At 44.8% G+C, this 16598-nt stretch overlaps 1 protein-coding gene across 1 annotated transcript in view; it reads left to right on the plus strand.

The window, feature by feature from the left end:
- baiap3 (BAI1 associated protein 3) overlaps positions 1 to 16598 on the plus strand; it is an 85306-nt gene that overhangs the window by 33890 nt on the left and 34818 nt on the right. The window contains exons 5-11 of the mRNA XM_060942258.1: positions 953 to 1012; positions 4393 to 4459; positions 10707 to 10920; positions 11123 to 11167; positions 11307 to 11384; positions 11478 to 11583; positions 11846 to 11953. Of these exons, the coding sequence (XP_060798241.1) occupies positions 953 to 1012; positions 4393 to 4459; positions 10707 to 10920; positions 11123 to 11167; positions 11307 to 11384; positions 11478 to 11583; positions 11846 to 11953 (678 nt within the window). The remainder of the gene's footprint in view (positions 1 to 952; positions 1013 to 4392; positions 4460 to 10706; positions 10921 to 11122; positions 11168 to 11306; positions 11385 to 11477; positions 11584 to 11845; positions 11954 to 16598) is intronic.

The raw sequence follows: 16598 nt of genomic DNA on the forward strand, positions 1-16598 counted from the left end.
CCAATTCCCGGTGGCTCTTTGGAATCAAAAGCTGCGTGACTTGCTCGAATATCCCGGGTTTCAGCACCACTGTAGTAGTTCGTATGGGTGGAGCACAGAAAGACAGCAGGCCAGGATTAAGTTCCACAGAGAAACTCTTTATTTTGAGTCTTTTCAGACTTGAGACAAACTCACACACACACCAGTCGTCTGGTTGGGGAGAGAGCTTCCTTCCTCTGCTCTCTCTCTCCTTATATAGGGCCCGGTCACTGGGGAAGACACACAAACACAGATTAACCAACATCAGATGCAGTGATTCTGCCACTTACCTTCCCTGACTCCGCCCTCCAGTCACAGACTGACGCTTGACCACGCCCCTGCTGCCACAATGTGAAACAAGCAACAAACAATATTTCTATTAAAAATATTACAGTGTTAGGCATACTGTCGTTTGTATGGACAGGTATTCAGAGGCATGTAAAAAAATACTAAAAGCAAAAAGTCAAAATGTAATATTAAAACACACACACACACACACTGTACGGGGATGATTCATTTGTCTTTTCTGTTTTGGTTTATGAATTGGATCAAATGCTGTAAGACATGATTAAATTTCAGCGCCTCCTCTCTCTGATGCTGCTTGATGATGCTATGATACTCACTCAGGTGCTGACACACCAAGTCTCCATCTTCTTTCACACAGGGGTGACAAACACTTTAAACACTAACCTAATGGTCTATAAATTTATTCCTCCAACGTGTTGAAGACTGATGATCTGACATTTCAGAGTGAAATGTCATAGAACATAAATCATCCACAATTACATTCATGTAGCAGCGGAAATAAACTAATTACTGTATAAAAATTAAGGTTGCATCTGTATTCCAGATTTGGTCAAAAGCAGCATCTCAGATGTGGGACAATTGTTTACGTGTATGCTCTCGATAACCATATCTTTCCTGTTTACCCCAGGTGTTTGATATGAGCCAAGAGGAGCACGAAATCATTCTCCAGAGAGTGAGAGAATCTAAGGTGAGGTGTTTGGTGAATTGTTCTTCAACAGACATTTCTGCTGTTTTTCTCAGCCTCAGCCACCTCCTTCTTTTCCATCAGCACAATGTAGACAGTCACACCTTTGCATTCTTTTGGTTTATTCTGTCATTTGTAAGCGTCATAACATCACATATACACCGATCAGCCACAACATTAAAACCAGTGACAGGTGAAGTGATTGATTACATTGATTATCTCATTACAGTGGCACCTGTCAAGGAGTGGGATATATGAGGCAGCAAGAGAACAGTCAGTTGTTGAAGGTGATGTGTTGGAAGCAGGAAAAATGGGCAAGTGTAAGGATCTGAGCGACTTTGACAAGGAATTGTGATGGCGAGATGACTGGGTCTGAGCATCTCCAAAATGGCACATCTTGTGGGGTGTTTCCAGTATACATTGGTTAGTACCTACCAAAAGTGGTCCAAGGATGGACAACCAGTGTTGACAATGGACATGAGGCACAGAGGCTAGCCCATATGGTCCAAATACCACAGAAGAGCTACTGTAGCACAAACTGCTGAAAAAGTTAATGCTGGCTAAAACAGAAAGGTGTCAGCATGAACTTTTTCAGCAGTTTGTGCTACAGTAGCTTTTCTGTAGGATTGGACCATATGGCCTAGCCTTCATGTCCCATGCGAATCGATGAGCCTTCGACACCCTACAAGATGTGCCATTTTGGAGATGTTCAGCCCCAGTCATCTAGCCATTACAATTTGGCCCTTGTCAAAGTCACTCAGATCCTTACGGTTGCCCATTTTTCCTGCTTCCAACACATCAACTTCAAGAACTGACTGTTCTCTTGCTGCCTAATACTAATATATCCCACCCATTGACAGGTGCCACTGTAATGATATAATCAATGTTATTCACTTCACCTCTCAGTGGTCATAATGTTATGGCTGATCGGTGTGTATGTTCCATCAATCTTTGTCTTCATCTCTTGAGTTTACATCACAATCAGAATTATTTTCTTTCACCATATACATATACATGTGTGAAGAAACTTTTTTTTGGTGTTTGGCTACAACATAATACATTCAACACAATTTACAGCACACAACACAATGACCATCCTCATAGCCAAATCTGGCACCTTCAGCAAAAATTGGTAGACTTAGTTGTAAGTTATATTACAGTGGAGGTAGAAATAGCATCTGAATCCCTGTTTGTAGAAATCATAGAGGGAGGGAGATTTCAAATGTCGCTATGAACCAGGCCCAGGCTCTTTGGTCAGACAAACCAGAGTTGTAATCGAGTCACTAAACCTCAAGTCCGAGTCCAGTCTCAAGTCCCCAGCGTTCAAGTCCGAGTCAAATCCAAGTCTCATCTCATCTCATTATCTCTAGCCGCTTTATCCTGTTCTACAGGGTCGCAGGCAAGCTGGAGCCTATCCCAGCTGACTACGGGCGAAAGGCAGGGTACACCCTGGACAAGTCGCCAGGTCATCACAGGGATGACACATAGACACAGACAACCATTCACACTCACATTCACACCTACGGTCAATTTAGAGTCACCAGTTAACCTAACCTACATGCCTTTGGACTGTGGGGGAAACCGGAGCACCCGGAGGAAACCCACGCGGACACGGGGAGAACATGCAAACTCCGCACAGAAAGGCCCTCGCCGGCCACGGGGCTCGAACCCGGACCTTCTTGCTGTGAGGCGACACCGCTAACCACTACACCACCATGCCACCTCAAGTTCAAGTCATTAAAGAAAATTTTGAGTCGAGTCCACTGTTGATCCGAGTCGAGTCCAAGAACAAGACTCCAACAGCACCATTTGACGGTGGCTGTTGCTGCCTTTATGTGAAAGCGTCTCTGCTACTGTGTTGGACTAACGTTACTGCTCGACTGCCATGTTTTAGTTACTAGGCTACAGATAAAATGCTTGTTCATTGCTTAGCAAGCCCCGCCCACTATCAACAAGGCAAATAACATGAGAGAGGGTTAACACTAGGTAGTTCATCGGCCAGCAAGCAAGCCCCGCTATCAACAGAGCAATGAACATAGCATGTCACTTCCTTCTCTGGGTGGAGTCTTGCCAAATGACGATTGAAGTTCGAGGTTGTCCCCGTCGTCTCCTCGATAGTTCTTCTACATATGGAACACACAGCAGTGCATTTTTCCCCACTGCATGAGAAGTCTGTATAAGCAAAGCAGACAATCCTAGGAGCTTCTCTCCAGGCATTTTAGCGCCATTAACGTTAGTTTGTTCCTGAACATGACGCATGAACAGGTGAATGTGCATTCTCTTACACAAAATTAGGGTAAAAATTAATGTAGATAGAAATATCTTATGCCAAATTATTACGGCATGTTACAAAAAAAAAAATAAATAAATCCGAGTCCTCGTCTCCAATTTATGAGTCTGAATGCAGTTAATGCATGAGTCTGAGTCCAAGTCCGAGCCATCAGTGCTCAAGTCCAAGTCAAGTCACGAGTCCTTAAAATTAGGGCACAAGCCAGACTCAAGTACCACAAGTCTGAGACAAACTGAGTGAAAGGAACAGGGAAATATCATGCCGTTATACTTCTCACAATTATCCAAACCTTTGCTCTGAATCTCATCAAAAACCAATCCGCATCTCTGCATCTGACACTGGCAGAGCACCTAGCCCTGATCTCCTGAAAGGTCACGGTTGCAGGACTGCAAACTTTTTTGACTCTTGTTATATATTCTAAGGAAACACCAATCCATACTATTGGAGAAAGTGAAGATGTGTTTCTACTGCCTGGCTGATACACAGAGCAGAGAAACTGAGACATGTCGGAGATTTTTCCTCTGCAAATGAATAGCTGTGTTCATGGGATGCTTATATCCACACCAGTGTGAAGTTAAAACAACCGAGTCTCTATGACTTCATTGTATAACCCACAGAATGGGATAAGTAGGTTGTGACACATGGCTAAAGGTGTTAAAAATACAAAATAAATTAGAGACTGCCATGAGGGAGGACAATCGGGTAGGGCTGCCATAAAGAAATACGAAGTGTGAAGATTTTGTGTGGCTTCAAAAAAAGTGTTAATGCTAATTCATTTTCATTACCTATTCATTTTCAAAGTCATTTTGTTTGTTATATGCACAGTAACCCCTTCGGACACAAGGAAAAATGCTATGGAACTTCATGTGTACAATTGTACACATTATGTCTGAAGGGGGTATACCAGAGACAGTTGTATATTGAAATGCTTGTGGTGTTTTGCTTTTTGTGCTTCTTCTTTTTCTTTTGGTTTTTGGACCCAGTTAGTTGTTTAACTCACTTGACTCACTTGAAGCACAAAAGTTACTAATGAGAGCTTTAGTTTCTCTTCCAACTCTTTTGTAACTCACATGTCTGACCCTTTCTTTTACAGAGACCAGGCTTCTCTCTAAGAGTCTCTGTCATGAAAGGAAAGAATCTCATGGCAAAAGATGCCAACGGTGAGAGACTTTTGTTGGATTTTGCCATCTCTAATTACTGCTGTACTTTTAGGAGGGTAATATACTAGAACATGCCATCAAATTTCACCAGAGTACAAGCATAGGTCCAGGAGTGGGCAATACCCGAGGAGTTGTACTTCGTGATTATACTTATGTGTTACTTTAGCACAGTTATACACTCACCAGCCACTTTAATAGGAACTTGTTCTTGATTCTACAACCCTGATTCCAAAAAAGTTGGGACAAAGTACAAACTGTAAATAAAAACAGAATGCAATGATGTGGAAGTTTCAAAATTCCATATTTTATTCAGAATAGAACATAGATGACATATCAAGTGTTTAAAATGTGAAAATGTATCATTTAAAGAGAAGAATTAGGTGATTTTAAATTTCGTGACAACAACACATCTCAAAAAAGTTGAGACAAGGCCATGTTTACCACTGTGAGACATCCCCTTTTCTCTTTACAACAGTCTGTAAACGTCTGGGGACTGAGGAGACAAGTTGCTCAAGTTTAGGGATAGGAATGTTAAACCATTCTTGTCTAATGTAGGATTCTAGTTGCTCAACTGTCTTAGGTCTTTTTTGTCGTATCTTCCGTTTTATGATGCGCCAAATGTTTTCTATGGGTGAAAGATCTGGACTGCAGGCTGGCCAGTTCAGTACCCGGACTCTTCTTCTACGCAGCCATGATGCTGTAATTGATGCAGTATGTGGTTTGGCATTGTCATGTTGGAAAATGCAAGGTCTTCCCTGAAAGAGACGTCGTCTGGATGGGAGCATATGTTGCTCTAGAACCTGGATATACCTTTCAGCATTGATGGTGTCTTTCCAGATGTGTAAGCTGCCCATGCCACATGCACTAATGCAACCCCATACCATCAGAGATGCAGGCTTCTGAACTGAGTGCTGATAACAACTTGGGTCGTCCTTCTCCTCTTTAGTCCGAATGACATGGCGTCCCTGATTTCCATAAAGAACTTCAAATTTTGATTCGTCTGACCACAGAACAGTTTTCCACTTTGCCACAGTCCATTTTAAATGAGCCTTGGCCCAGAGAAGACGTCTGTGCTTCTGGATCATGTTTAGATACGGCTTCTTCTTTGAACTATAGAGTTTTAGCTGGCAACGGCGGATGGCACAGTGAATTGTGTTCACAGATAATGTTCTCTGGAAATATTCCTGAGCCCATTTTGTGATATCCAATACAGAAGCATGCCTGTATGTGATGCAGTGCCGTCTAAGGGCCCGAAGATCACGGGCACCCAGTATGGTTTTCCGGCCTTGACCCTTATGCACAGAGATTCTTCCAGATTCTCTGAATCTTTTGATGATATTATGCACTGTAGATGATATGTTCAAACTCTTTGCAGTTTTACACTGTCGAACTCCTTTCTGATATTGCTCCACTATTTGTCAGTGCAGAATTAGGGGGATTGGTGATCCTCTTCCCATCTTTACTTCTGAGAGCCGCTGCCACTCCAAGATGCTCTTTTTATACCCAGTCATGTTAATGACCTATTGCCAATTGACCTAATGAGTTGCAATTTGGTCCTCCAGCTGTTCCTTTTTTGTACCTTTAACTTTTCCAGCCTCTTATTGCCCCTGTCCCAACTTTTTTGAGATGTGTTGCTGTCATGAAATTTCAAATGAGCCAATATTTGGCATGAAATTTCAAAATGTCCCACTTTCGACATTTGATATGTTGTCTATGTTCTATTATGAATACAATATCAGTTTTTGAGATTTGTAAATTATTGCATTCCGTTTTTATTTACAATTTGTACTTTGTCCCAACTTTTTTGGAATCGGGGTTGTAAGATTCTGCAGGAGTGGAACCCAATGTGCTGTTCTGCTGTTGCATGCTGAGATGCTTTTCTGCTCACCACGGTTGTAAAGAGTGATTATATGAGTTGCTATATCCTTCCTGGCAGCTCAAACCAATCTGGCCATGTTCCTCTGACCTCTCTTATCAACAAGGTGTTTGTTTCCACCCACAGAACTGTCTCTTACTCACTCAATGTTTTTTGTTTTTCGCACCATTCTGTGTAAACTCTAGAGACTGTTGTGTGTGAAAACCCCCCAGGAGATCAGCAGTTTCTGAAATACTCAAACCAGTCCATCTGGCTCAAACCAACACCCATGCCACAGTGAAAGAAAGTCACACTTTGAGATCACAATTTTTCCCATTCTGATGTTTGAAGTGAACATTAACTGAAACTCTTGATTTGTATCTGCATGATTTTTTTTTTTTTTGCGTTGTGCTGCTGTCAAGGGATCGGCTGATTCTATAACTGCGTAAAACAGCAGGTGGCTGCATGGGTGTTCCTAATAAAGTGGCCAGTGAGTGTACTTTGCTTGAATAATTATTAAATACGAATAGTTGTACTCTTACTTAGTTACATTTCCAAGAAAAAAGCCCCACACTTTTTACTCCTTACATTTTTTGAGACCTTCAAAGTACTTGTTACAAATCACAAACACGTCTTCTTTTATCCAGCTAAGGACTGCATGCTATACATCTATGGCTTAGTTTAGCGTCGAATTAAGTATGTTTTTTTTTCTTCGTAAGAATTTGTCGCCAGCCATGACCTTCTCATGATGCTCCATGTTGCTAGTGCTATACCTATCAGTATATGCTTCAGTATGCTGAAGTAAGAAAAAGCTCATATAAAATGAGGCTTATCTTTTATCTGTCTAGAAAATATGAACTCCATCTAATCATCTAAAAGCATGTTGAGGTAAATTTAGCAATTTGCTAATATTAACTAGCTGTGTTTAAATTCATTAGCCTGTTTTCTTTGCTAAAGGCCCGGTCCCACTGCACTTACGGATGCAAAGAGGATGTAAAACGTAAAAAAATCTTTGCCATCCGTTGGAAAACGCTATGCATCCGTTGTGTACTCATTGCATACGTGCTTCATACGCTCTATCCATCGAGCATCCGTCCTCTGTGATTTCATCCGCGCAAAAAGTTTTGAGCTGCACAAAACTTTTAGAACGGATGAACTTTCCGCTGTGTACGATGTAAATCCGCGACATATACGAGCAACAAACGTTCTATGTCCGTTATCATCCGTTAAACATCTGCTGTATCCTCTCTGCATCCTCTGGGCATCCTCGCAACTCACATCCGCTGCAGCTGAAAACGGAAAGAGGGAGGAAAGATAAGGTACATGAAACGTCTATTCATCGTTAGTAGCACGGAAATGGAAAGGATGTAAGCGTATGCATCTCGTATATAAAGTATTCAAAACGGACAAAGCGTTTATATCTGGGATGTATCTCGTATATTGAGGATGTCTGGAGTATGTCTAGAGTATGTAGAAGGACAACTAGCGGACAATCGGTCTGCATCCGATATACATCCGCGCAACATCCCCTTTGTGTCCGTTAGGCGTACGTGATGCATCCCCTTCATCCGCTATGCATCCGCTCTTTCTGCTATGCGTCCGCTTCTCAGTTATCACCGGTAACCCCTTCGGAGCTGTCATCCACTTCCATCCGCTTTCATCCGCTAGGCTTCCTATGAACATGCGTTTAACATCCCCGCTATATACTACCCACGTCCGTTCTTTTCCGTTCTGTTTTCGCAAATTTTCACCAATTTTGTCCATTTCTGGAGCAGATGAAAACGGATAGAGCCACCCCCGAAATTTTGCTCGTCCGCTGTGTCCTTTTTGTATACGTTTTGTGTCCATCGGCCAGTGGGACCGGGCCTTAATGTCAGACTAGCATTGATTCCAGTAGCTAAGATAATTGGCTATGCAGAATTCTAGCTAATGGTAAATAATCCAGACTTATAAGCCTTACAGGCCAAGTCCAAATTTTCAGATGAAATATTCTCACGGAATCATGCAGATCATTAAATACATGTGTTGTTACTAGTCTTTATACACCAAGAAAGAAATTCAGTATGATGAAAAATAAATTCTGATCCATCTTGTTTGTTGTGAAATTTTGCATCTGAAAATGATTACCTGACTGATCAAATGAGGGTTCCTGAGAAACGCCATTCAAACTCTACATATGATTACCATAACCTGATGTTCATTTCTGGTGCTGAAATGAACAGAGGGACATTTATCAGAAAGCAGTAAATATGAAAGAAGGGTATTTATGGACTAAAGGTTAGAGAAGCAGCTTTGGGACCCAAAGGTCTCTGGTTCAATTCTCTGGACTAGCAGGAATGGCTGAAGTGCCCTTGAGCAAGGCACCTAACCCCCAACTGCCCCTCAGGCTGCTCTGGATAAGAGTGTCTGCATAATTTATGTATTGAAGTCACACCAGATTTTCATAATAATGGGACCAAAATATAGAAAATTGTCTTCTCTTAAACACACTACCAGGCATTGTTCAGGATCCATGGGCTCTCTGTAGTTCTTGTGTAGTCTCCACAGGTGAGGAGTTAGGATACTCAAGAGTGCCTCAAACACCACCACAGTCATCCTAAAATATTGTGTCGTGGTACAGCTTCAACTCTTGAACGAAATGATGAAACTTTCATTGTTGTCTCTGTCCCAACAATTGGTGTACCCAAATATTTTACTTTCTTGAGAGCATGACAGTTGCAGTGCAAAACCAGTATGAAAGGAGCACAAAATAGAAAGTGACATGTTAAAAAAAAAGTGCATCGCACTCAGTGTGTGAAAATTTTGCGTACAAATTTTTCACATCGAGGAGGCATGGTGGTGTAGTGGTGAGCACTGTCATCTCACAGTATGAACGCTGCAAAAAACTGAAAACTGAATTTGAGGAGAAAATTCCTTCTTCTATTCTTCTAATAGGAAATGCTAGAGCGTTTCAACTATATTCAAGATATTCTAACTTGTTAAGATATTATTTTTGCAGTGTAGAAGAATACAAGACACCAACAAGATTATGAAAATTAGTTCTAGATTGTAACCAACTTATTCCAAGATGTCTTGTCAAGTAAAATTATCTGTCCATGCAGCAAGATAATTTCACTAGTATTAAGGAATTTTCTCCTCAAATTCAGTTTTCAGTTTTTTGCAGTGAAGGTTCTGGGTTCGAGCCCAGTGGCTGACGAGGACCTTTCTGTGCAGAGTTTGCATGTTCTCCCCGTGTCCGCGTGGGTTTCCTCCGAGTGCTCCGGTTTCCCCCACAGTCCAAAGACATGCAGGTTAGGTTAACTGGTGACTCTAAATTGACCATAGGTGTGAATGTGAGTGTGAATGGTTGTGTGTCTCTATGGCTACGTTTACATTAGACCGTATCTGTCTCGTTTTCTTTGTGGATGCACTGTTCGTTTACATTAAACCGCCTGGAAACGCCGGGAAACAGGAATCCGCCAGCGTCCACGTATTCAATCTAGATCGTGTCAGCTCCGGTGCTGTGTAAACATTCAGAATACGCGGATACGCTGAGCTGAGCTCTAGCTGGCGTCTCATTGGACAATGTCACTGTGACATCCACCTTCCTGATTCGCTGGTGTTGGTCATGTGACGCGACTGCTGAAAAACGGCGCAGACTTCCGCCTTGTATCACCTTTCATTAAAGAGTATAAAAGTATGAAAATACTGCAAATACTGATGCAAATTGTGTAGTTATGATTGTCTTTAGGCTTGCCATCCTTCCACTTGCAAGTGGTAAGTGATATGCGCTGGGATCACACACACAGCGGCTCAGTCCCGAATCGTAGCTTGTGCACTTCACTCGCGCGCTGTGTGAGCTGCGCAGGGCCGGAGTGCGCACCCTCCAGAGGGCACTCGCTGTTCAGGGCGGAGTGATTTGGAGCGCAGGATGCCTGCACGCAAATCGTGTATTGGTGTTGCTGTGTGCACACTAATCGTTTTAAAAACGTTAATCTGATGATCCGCTGATACGGTCTAATGTAAACATGGGCTATGTGTCAGCCCTGTGATGACCTGGCGACTTGTCCAGGATGTACCCCGCCTCTCACCCATAGTCAGCTGGGATAGGCTCCAGCTTGTAGTTTTACCTTTACAGGATAAGCGGTTACAGATAATGGATGGATGAATGGATTTTTCACATCGAAATTTCATGTCGTATCCAGTGTGTAAAGGCATTTACAGAGATTAAATGATGCTTTCAGGAAAAATAACATACGGTATTTGCTATAGAAAAAAATTACTTGAGTACATTTAAAAATAACAATTTTCCTTTCACTCGAGTTAATTTTTGGCTGGATGCGTCTTGCTTTAACTGAGTAAGATTTTGATAAATTTGACACATTACTATATTGCACTGTCTGTATTCGGTAGGTTACAGTGACCCCTATTGCATGCTGGGTATTCTTGTGGGACAAAGCCCACGCGAGACTGAAGAAAGAAAAGAAAGGAAGTTCAGCTTCCGTAAGAGGAAGGAAAAGTTAGAGAAGCGTTCCAGCGTCAAGGAAGTGCTGTCTGCCAGAGACATCCAAGTGACTGAAGTGAAACCTGAGACGCTCAACCCTGTGTGGAACGAACATTTTGTTTTGTGAGTAGAAAATTCGAATTAAGTACGTTCTTTCTGGTCTGCTTAACAAAGCATGAGATGTGCAATGATGAACAGGCTGCTGAGGATAATCGTTTAATTGCTTCCAGGACATGATGATCAGATGTTTGCAAGTATTATGGTTTTTAAAAGCTGTAATCTCGTACATGGAGAGTTTACAAGTTTAATGCTTATCTTCACGCAGTGACATTGATGACGTCCAGAATGATCTTCTTCATCTGGATATATGGTAAGATATTTATTATGCATGCTCTTCTCAAACCATTGCTCATGAAGGATCAAGTGCCAGCAAATAATCGACCTCACCCCAGCATGCCAGAGATGTTAGCTGGGAGTGTGAGATAAGCCACAAATCCCACTTTCCCTAGGGATCACGACGATGACGTGTCGGTCGCTGAAGCGTGCCGTAAGCTGAACGAGATCAGTGGGTTCAGAGGAATGGGCAGGTATAACATGTCAGCATTACATGGTCAATTAAAAACACAATACCTAACTTTAATTTACTGATATTCAAATGGATTAAGGCATTATAATAACAGGTACTTCAAGCAAATTGCCAAATCTGTGAGAGCCAACGGAGCGTCAGCATCAGGGAGCGAAGAGAATGCCGATGACTTTCTCGGTTGCCTGAACATCCCATTAAGTGTAAGTTGAAATGAATACAACAGACTAATCTATTTTAGAAACCAGAAAACTATAGATGTCTACCTTTTAATAACCATTTAAAAATATCATGTTTATTTTAAGGAAATGTTCTGCATGTTCAAGGAACCAGCTTAGAACCCACTACAGTAATACAACAATTAAGCACAGTAAATGCATATGGTTTTTTCCCCTTTTTTTTAACCCAAAGGTTTTGGTTACAGGAGAAAAAAAACCCAACAGATTGCTATATATCTCTCAACAGGAGATCCCAGTTATTGGCTATGATAAGTGGTTCAAGCTAGAGCCACGATCCAGTGCATCTAAAGTGCAGGGAGAATGTCACCTCATTTTAAGACTCTTCACCAACCAGGTAGCGATCTCTGTCTATTCCCTTTCTGAAAAACATCCATGAATCACACTGAGGTTTGTTAATAAACTATTTCTAAGCAAGTAATACAGAGTGATTGCAAATCTTCATATAGTTCATATATTAGTAAACATTATTAAATGCTAACTATGAAATAAGCAATTATTAAAACAAATATTAATCAGCGGCACTTCTTAACTCCAACTCTACTGCCTTGCAAAGATTTTCCACCTGATGTGATGTGGTTCATGATGGGCTCCTTCGCTTATTATAAAGATTTTGGCAGCAGAAGAAAACGTTTGAACCTGTGTAGTGGGTCCCAAGGACCTGGGTTCAGGTCTCTTGGTTTTAAGGATTTATTAACATTACACTGCGTTCCAAAATATTATGCAAATAATATTTTTCTCTGATTTTCCTAAATGGTCGATGCAAATGACAGTCAGTATAATTTTCAAGTCATCAACTGTTAGAGTATAAATCTAATTTTATCGAACAAACCTCCCAATGATGAGTATTTTTTCAAAAATAAAAAAACTCAAAATGCACTGTTCCAAATTATTATGCACAACAGAGTTTCAAAACGTTTTATGGGCTGTAAAGAACTGAAACTGGTCATTTGTTGAATTTGCAGCATTAGGAGGTCATATTTACTGAAATCAAAAGCTATTTCAATCAAAAACATCTTAACAGGCTGTGGCAGCGGGGGCGTGGTCAAGCACCGGTCTGTGACAGGAGGGCGGAGTTGGGGAAGGTAAGTGGCAGAATCGCTTCACCTGAGTGTGATTAATCTATGTTTTGTGTGTGTTCTCCCCAGTAAACCGGGCTATTTAAGGAGGGAGAGCGAGAGCAGAGGAGCTCTACAACCCGAGCACCGGAATGTGTGTGTGTGTGTCTGAGAGAGAAAACCGCTTCCGCTGAAAAGTGAGAATAAAACTGTTTTGCGAACTCAGTCTTTGTCCTGCCGTCCTCTGTGCTCCACCCACATCCAGCGAACATTTACAGTGGTGCCGAAACCCGGGATCGTGGAGCACCTGTCCTGCAGCCCCATGGAATCCTCCCCGTTCGCGGACTTGATCCACGCCCTCGCCACGGCTCAGCAGAGCCAGCACCAGGCACTCGTCACGCTCCGGAAGGAGCAGGAGCAGCGCTTCGAAGCCCTGGTGCTGGCTCAACAGGAAGACCGAGAGGCGTTCCGGCGCCTCCTCGCGTCGGCGGGGTCCACCAGCGCACCGGCCGCGGGCCCGTCTCCCATCACCTTGACTAAGATGGGCCCGCAGGACGACCCCGAGGCATTCATCGCGTTGTTCGAACAGGTCGCCGAAGCCTCGGGGTGGCCGGTGGAGCAGCGCGCGGCGCGCCTCCTCCCCCTCCTGACGGGAGAGGCGCAGTTAGCCGCACTACAGCTCCCCGCCGACCACCGGCTGGCCTACGCCGACCTTCGCCGGGCTGTCCTCCAGCGCGTGGGGCGCACGCCGGAGCAGCAGCGCCAGCGCTTCCGCGCGCTGCGAATGGAGGAAGTCGGCAGCCCATTCGCGTTCGGCCAGCAGCTCCGGGACGCCTGCTGGCGGTGGCTGAGGGCCGAAGATCGCGACGCCGAGGGGATCATCGACCAGGTGGCGCTGGAACAATTCATCGCCCGCCTACCCGCCGGAACCGCGGAGTGGGTCCAGTGCCACCGCCCGGCGTCGCTGGATCAGGCCGTAGGACTGGCGGAGGATCATCTGGCGGCTGTCCCGGCGGCAGGACAACGGCTGTCATCTTCTCTCTCCTCTTCTCTCTCTCTCTCTCTTCCCCCTCCTCCCGTGTCCCGTCCTCGCCCCATTCCCCCACCACGGAGGCGGGGGCCGGCTCCACCCCAGCCGGCCCACCGCACCCGTGGTGCCCTCCCGTTTCTCCCTTCTGTGTGTGTCTCTCCCCCCCCTCAGGTGAGTGACCCTCAAACCACAGCTGCAGAGGGGAGGCCCGGGCCGGTTTGCTGGCGCTGCGGGGAACCGGGCCACCTGCAGCAACAGTGTGTCGCGATGGAGGTGGGGGCGGTGGTGCGGATCCCCGACGCGCCAGAGGCTGCCCTCGATCAGGCCGGAGCATATCGCATACCGGTAAGTGTACAAGGGGCGACATATCAGGCGTTGGTGGATTCGGGTTGCAACCAGACCTCGATCCGCCAAAGCCTGGTGCAAGACGAGGCATTGGGGGGAGCACAAGGGGTGAAGGTGTTGTGTGTGCACGGGGATGTTCACTGCTACCCGTTGGTGTCGGTCCACATATATTTCAGAGGGGACAAATCCATAGTAAAGGCGGCGGTTAATCCTCGCCTTACCCACTCTTTGATCTTGGGGACTGATTGGCCGGGATTCCGGGGGTTGATGGCACACCTAGTAAAGAGTGGGTCCTGCCGGTTAGCGGGTGGGGGTCCCGGTGTCGTTTTGGCTGGAGCTGCGGTCGCAGAGCCGTCTACGTCATCTCCGCGACAGAGTGAGGAGCCCCCGGCCCCTCCTCTTTCTATTGGGGAATCCCTCGCGGATTTCCCACTGGAACAATCGCGAGACGAAACTCTGCGACACGCGTTTGACCAAGTGAGAGTAATCGATGGTCAAACGCTCCAGCCGAACGCCACCCCGACCTTCCCCTATTTTTCCATTTTAAAGGATAGGTTGTACCGAGTGACGCAGGACACTCAGACGAAGGAGCGTGTCACCCAGTTGTTAATTCCAAGGAGCCGCCGGGAATTGGTATTCCAGGCGGCTCACTTTAATCCCATGGCGGGACACCTCGGGCAGGATAAAACACTCGCCCGGATAATGGCCCGGTTCTATTGGCCGGGGATTCGCGGCGACGTCCGTAAGTGGTGTACGGCGTGCCGCGAATGCCAGTTAGTTAATCCCGCGGCCATTCCAAAAGCGCCTTTGCGCCCCCTACCATTAATCGAGACCCCGTTTGAAAGAATTGGGATGGATCTCGTCGGGCCATTAGATCGGTCAACACGAGGGTACCGCTTTATATTGGTTCTGGTGGACTATGCAACGCGATACCCGGAAGCGGTGCCTCTTCGCAATATCTCCGCACGTAGTATTGCAGAGGCCCTCTTCCACGTCATCTCCCGGGTTTCGGCACCACTGTAAATGTTCGCTGGATGTGGGTGGAGCACAGAGGACGGCAGGACAAAGACTGAGTTCGCAAAACAGTTTTATTCTCACTTTTCAGCGGAAGCGGTTTTCTCTCTCAGACACACACACACACACACATTCCGGTGCTCGGGTTGTAGAGCTCCTCTGCTCTCGCTCTCCCTCCTTAAATAGCCCGGTTTACTGGGGAGAACACACACAAAACATAGATTAATCACACTCAGGTGAAGCGATTCTGCCACTTACCTTCCCCAACTCCGCCCTCCTGTCACAGACCGGTGCTTGACCACGCCCCCGCTGCCACACAGGCCAAGTTACATGTTAACATAGGACCCCTTCTTTGATATCACCTTCACAATTCTTGCATCCATTGAACTTGTGAGTTTTTGGAGAGTTTCCGCTTGAATTTCTTTGCAGGATGTCAGAATAGCCTCCCAGACCTGCTGTTTTGATGTGAACTGCCTCCCACCCTCACAGATCTTTTGCTTGAGGATACTCCAAAGGTTCTCAATAGGGTTGAGGTCAGGGGAGGATGGGGTCCACACCATGAGTTTCTCTCCATTTATGCCCATAGCAGGCAATGACACAGAGGTATTCTTTGGAGCATGAGATGGTACATTGTCATGCATGAAGATGATTTTGCTACAGAAGGCACGGTTCTTCTTTTTGTACCATGGGAGAAAGTGGTCAGTCAGAAACTCTATGGTATATACTTTGCCAAGGTCATTTTCACACCTTCAGGGACCCTAAAGGGGCCTACCAGCTCTCTCCCCATGATTCTGGCCCAAAACATGACTCTGCCACCTCCTTGCCTTGTTGGGACATGGTGGCCATCCACCAACCATCCACTACTCCATCCATCTGGACCATCCAGGGTTGCACGGCACTCATCAGTAAACAAGAGTGTTTGAAAATTAGTCTTCATGTATTTCTGGGCCCACTGCAACCGTTTCTGCTTGTGAGCATTGGTTAGGGGTGGCCGAATAGTAGATTTATGCACAACTGTAAGCCTCTGGAGGATCCTACACCTTGAGGTTTGCGGGACTCCAGAGGCACCAGCAGCTTCAAATACCTGTTTTCTGCTTTGTAATGGCATTTTAGCAGCTGCTCTCTTAATCCGATGAATTTGTCTGGTAGAAACCTTCCTCATTATGCCTTTATCTGCACAAACCCGTCTGTGCTCTGAATCAGCCACAAATCTCTTCGCAGTATGATGATCACGCTTAAGTTTTCATGAAATATCTAATGTTTTCATACCTTGTCCAAGGCATTGCACTATCTGATGCTTTTTGGCAGCAGAGAGATCCTTTTTCTTTCCCATATTGCTTGAAACCTGTGGCCTGCTTAATAATGTGTAACGTCTTTCTTAAGTAGTTTTCCTTTAATTGGGCTGACCTGGCAAACTAATTATCACAGGTGTCTGAGATTGATTCCAGTGATCCAAAGAGCCCTGATACCATCCATGAGTTAACTGAAAAGCAAAAAATTAAATCTTTATGACCCTTAAATCCAATTTGCATAAT

Source organism: Neoarius graeffei, chromosome 16 (genome assembly GCF_027579695.1).
Source record: "Neoarius graeffei isolate fNeoGra1 chromosome 16, fNeoGra1.pri, whole genome shotgun sequence".
NCBI lineage: Eukaryota > Metazoa > Chordata > Actinopteri > Siluriformes > Ariidae > Neoarius > Neoarius graeffei.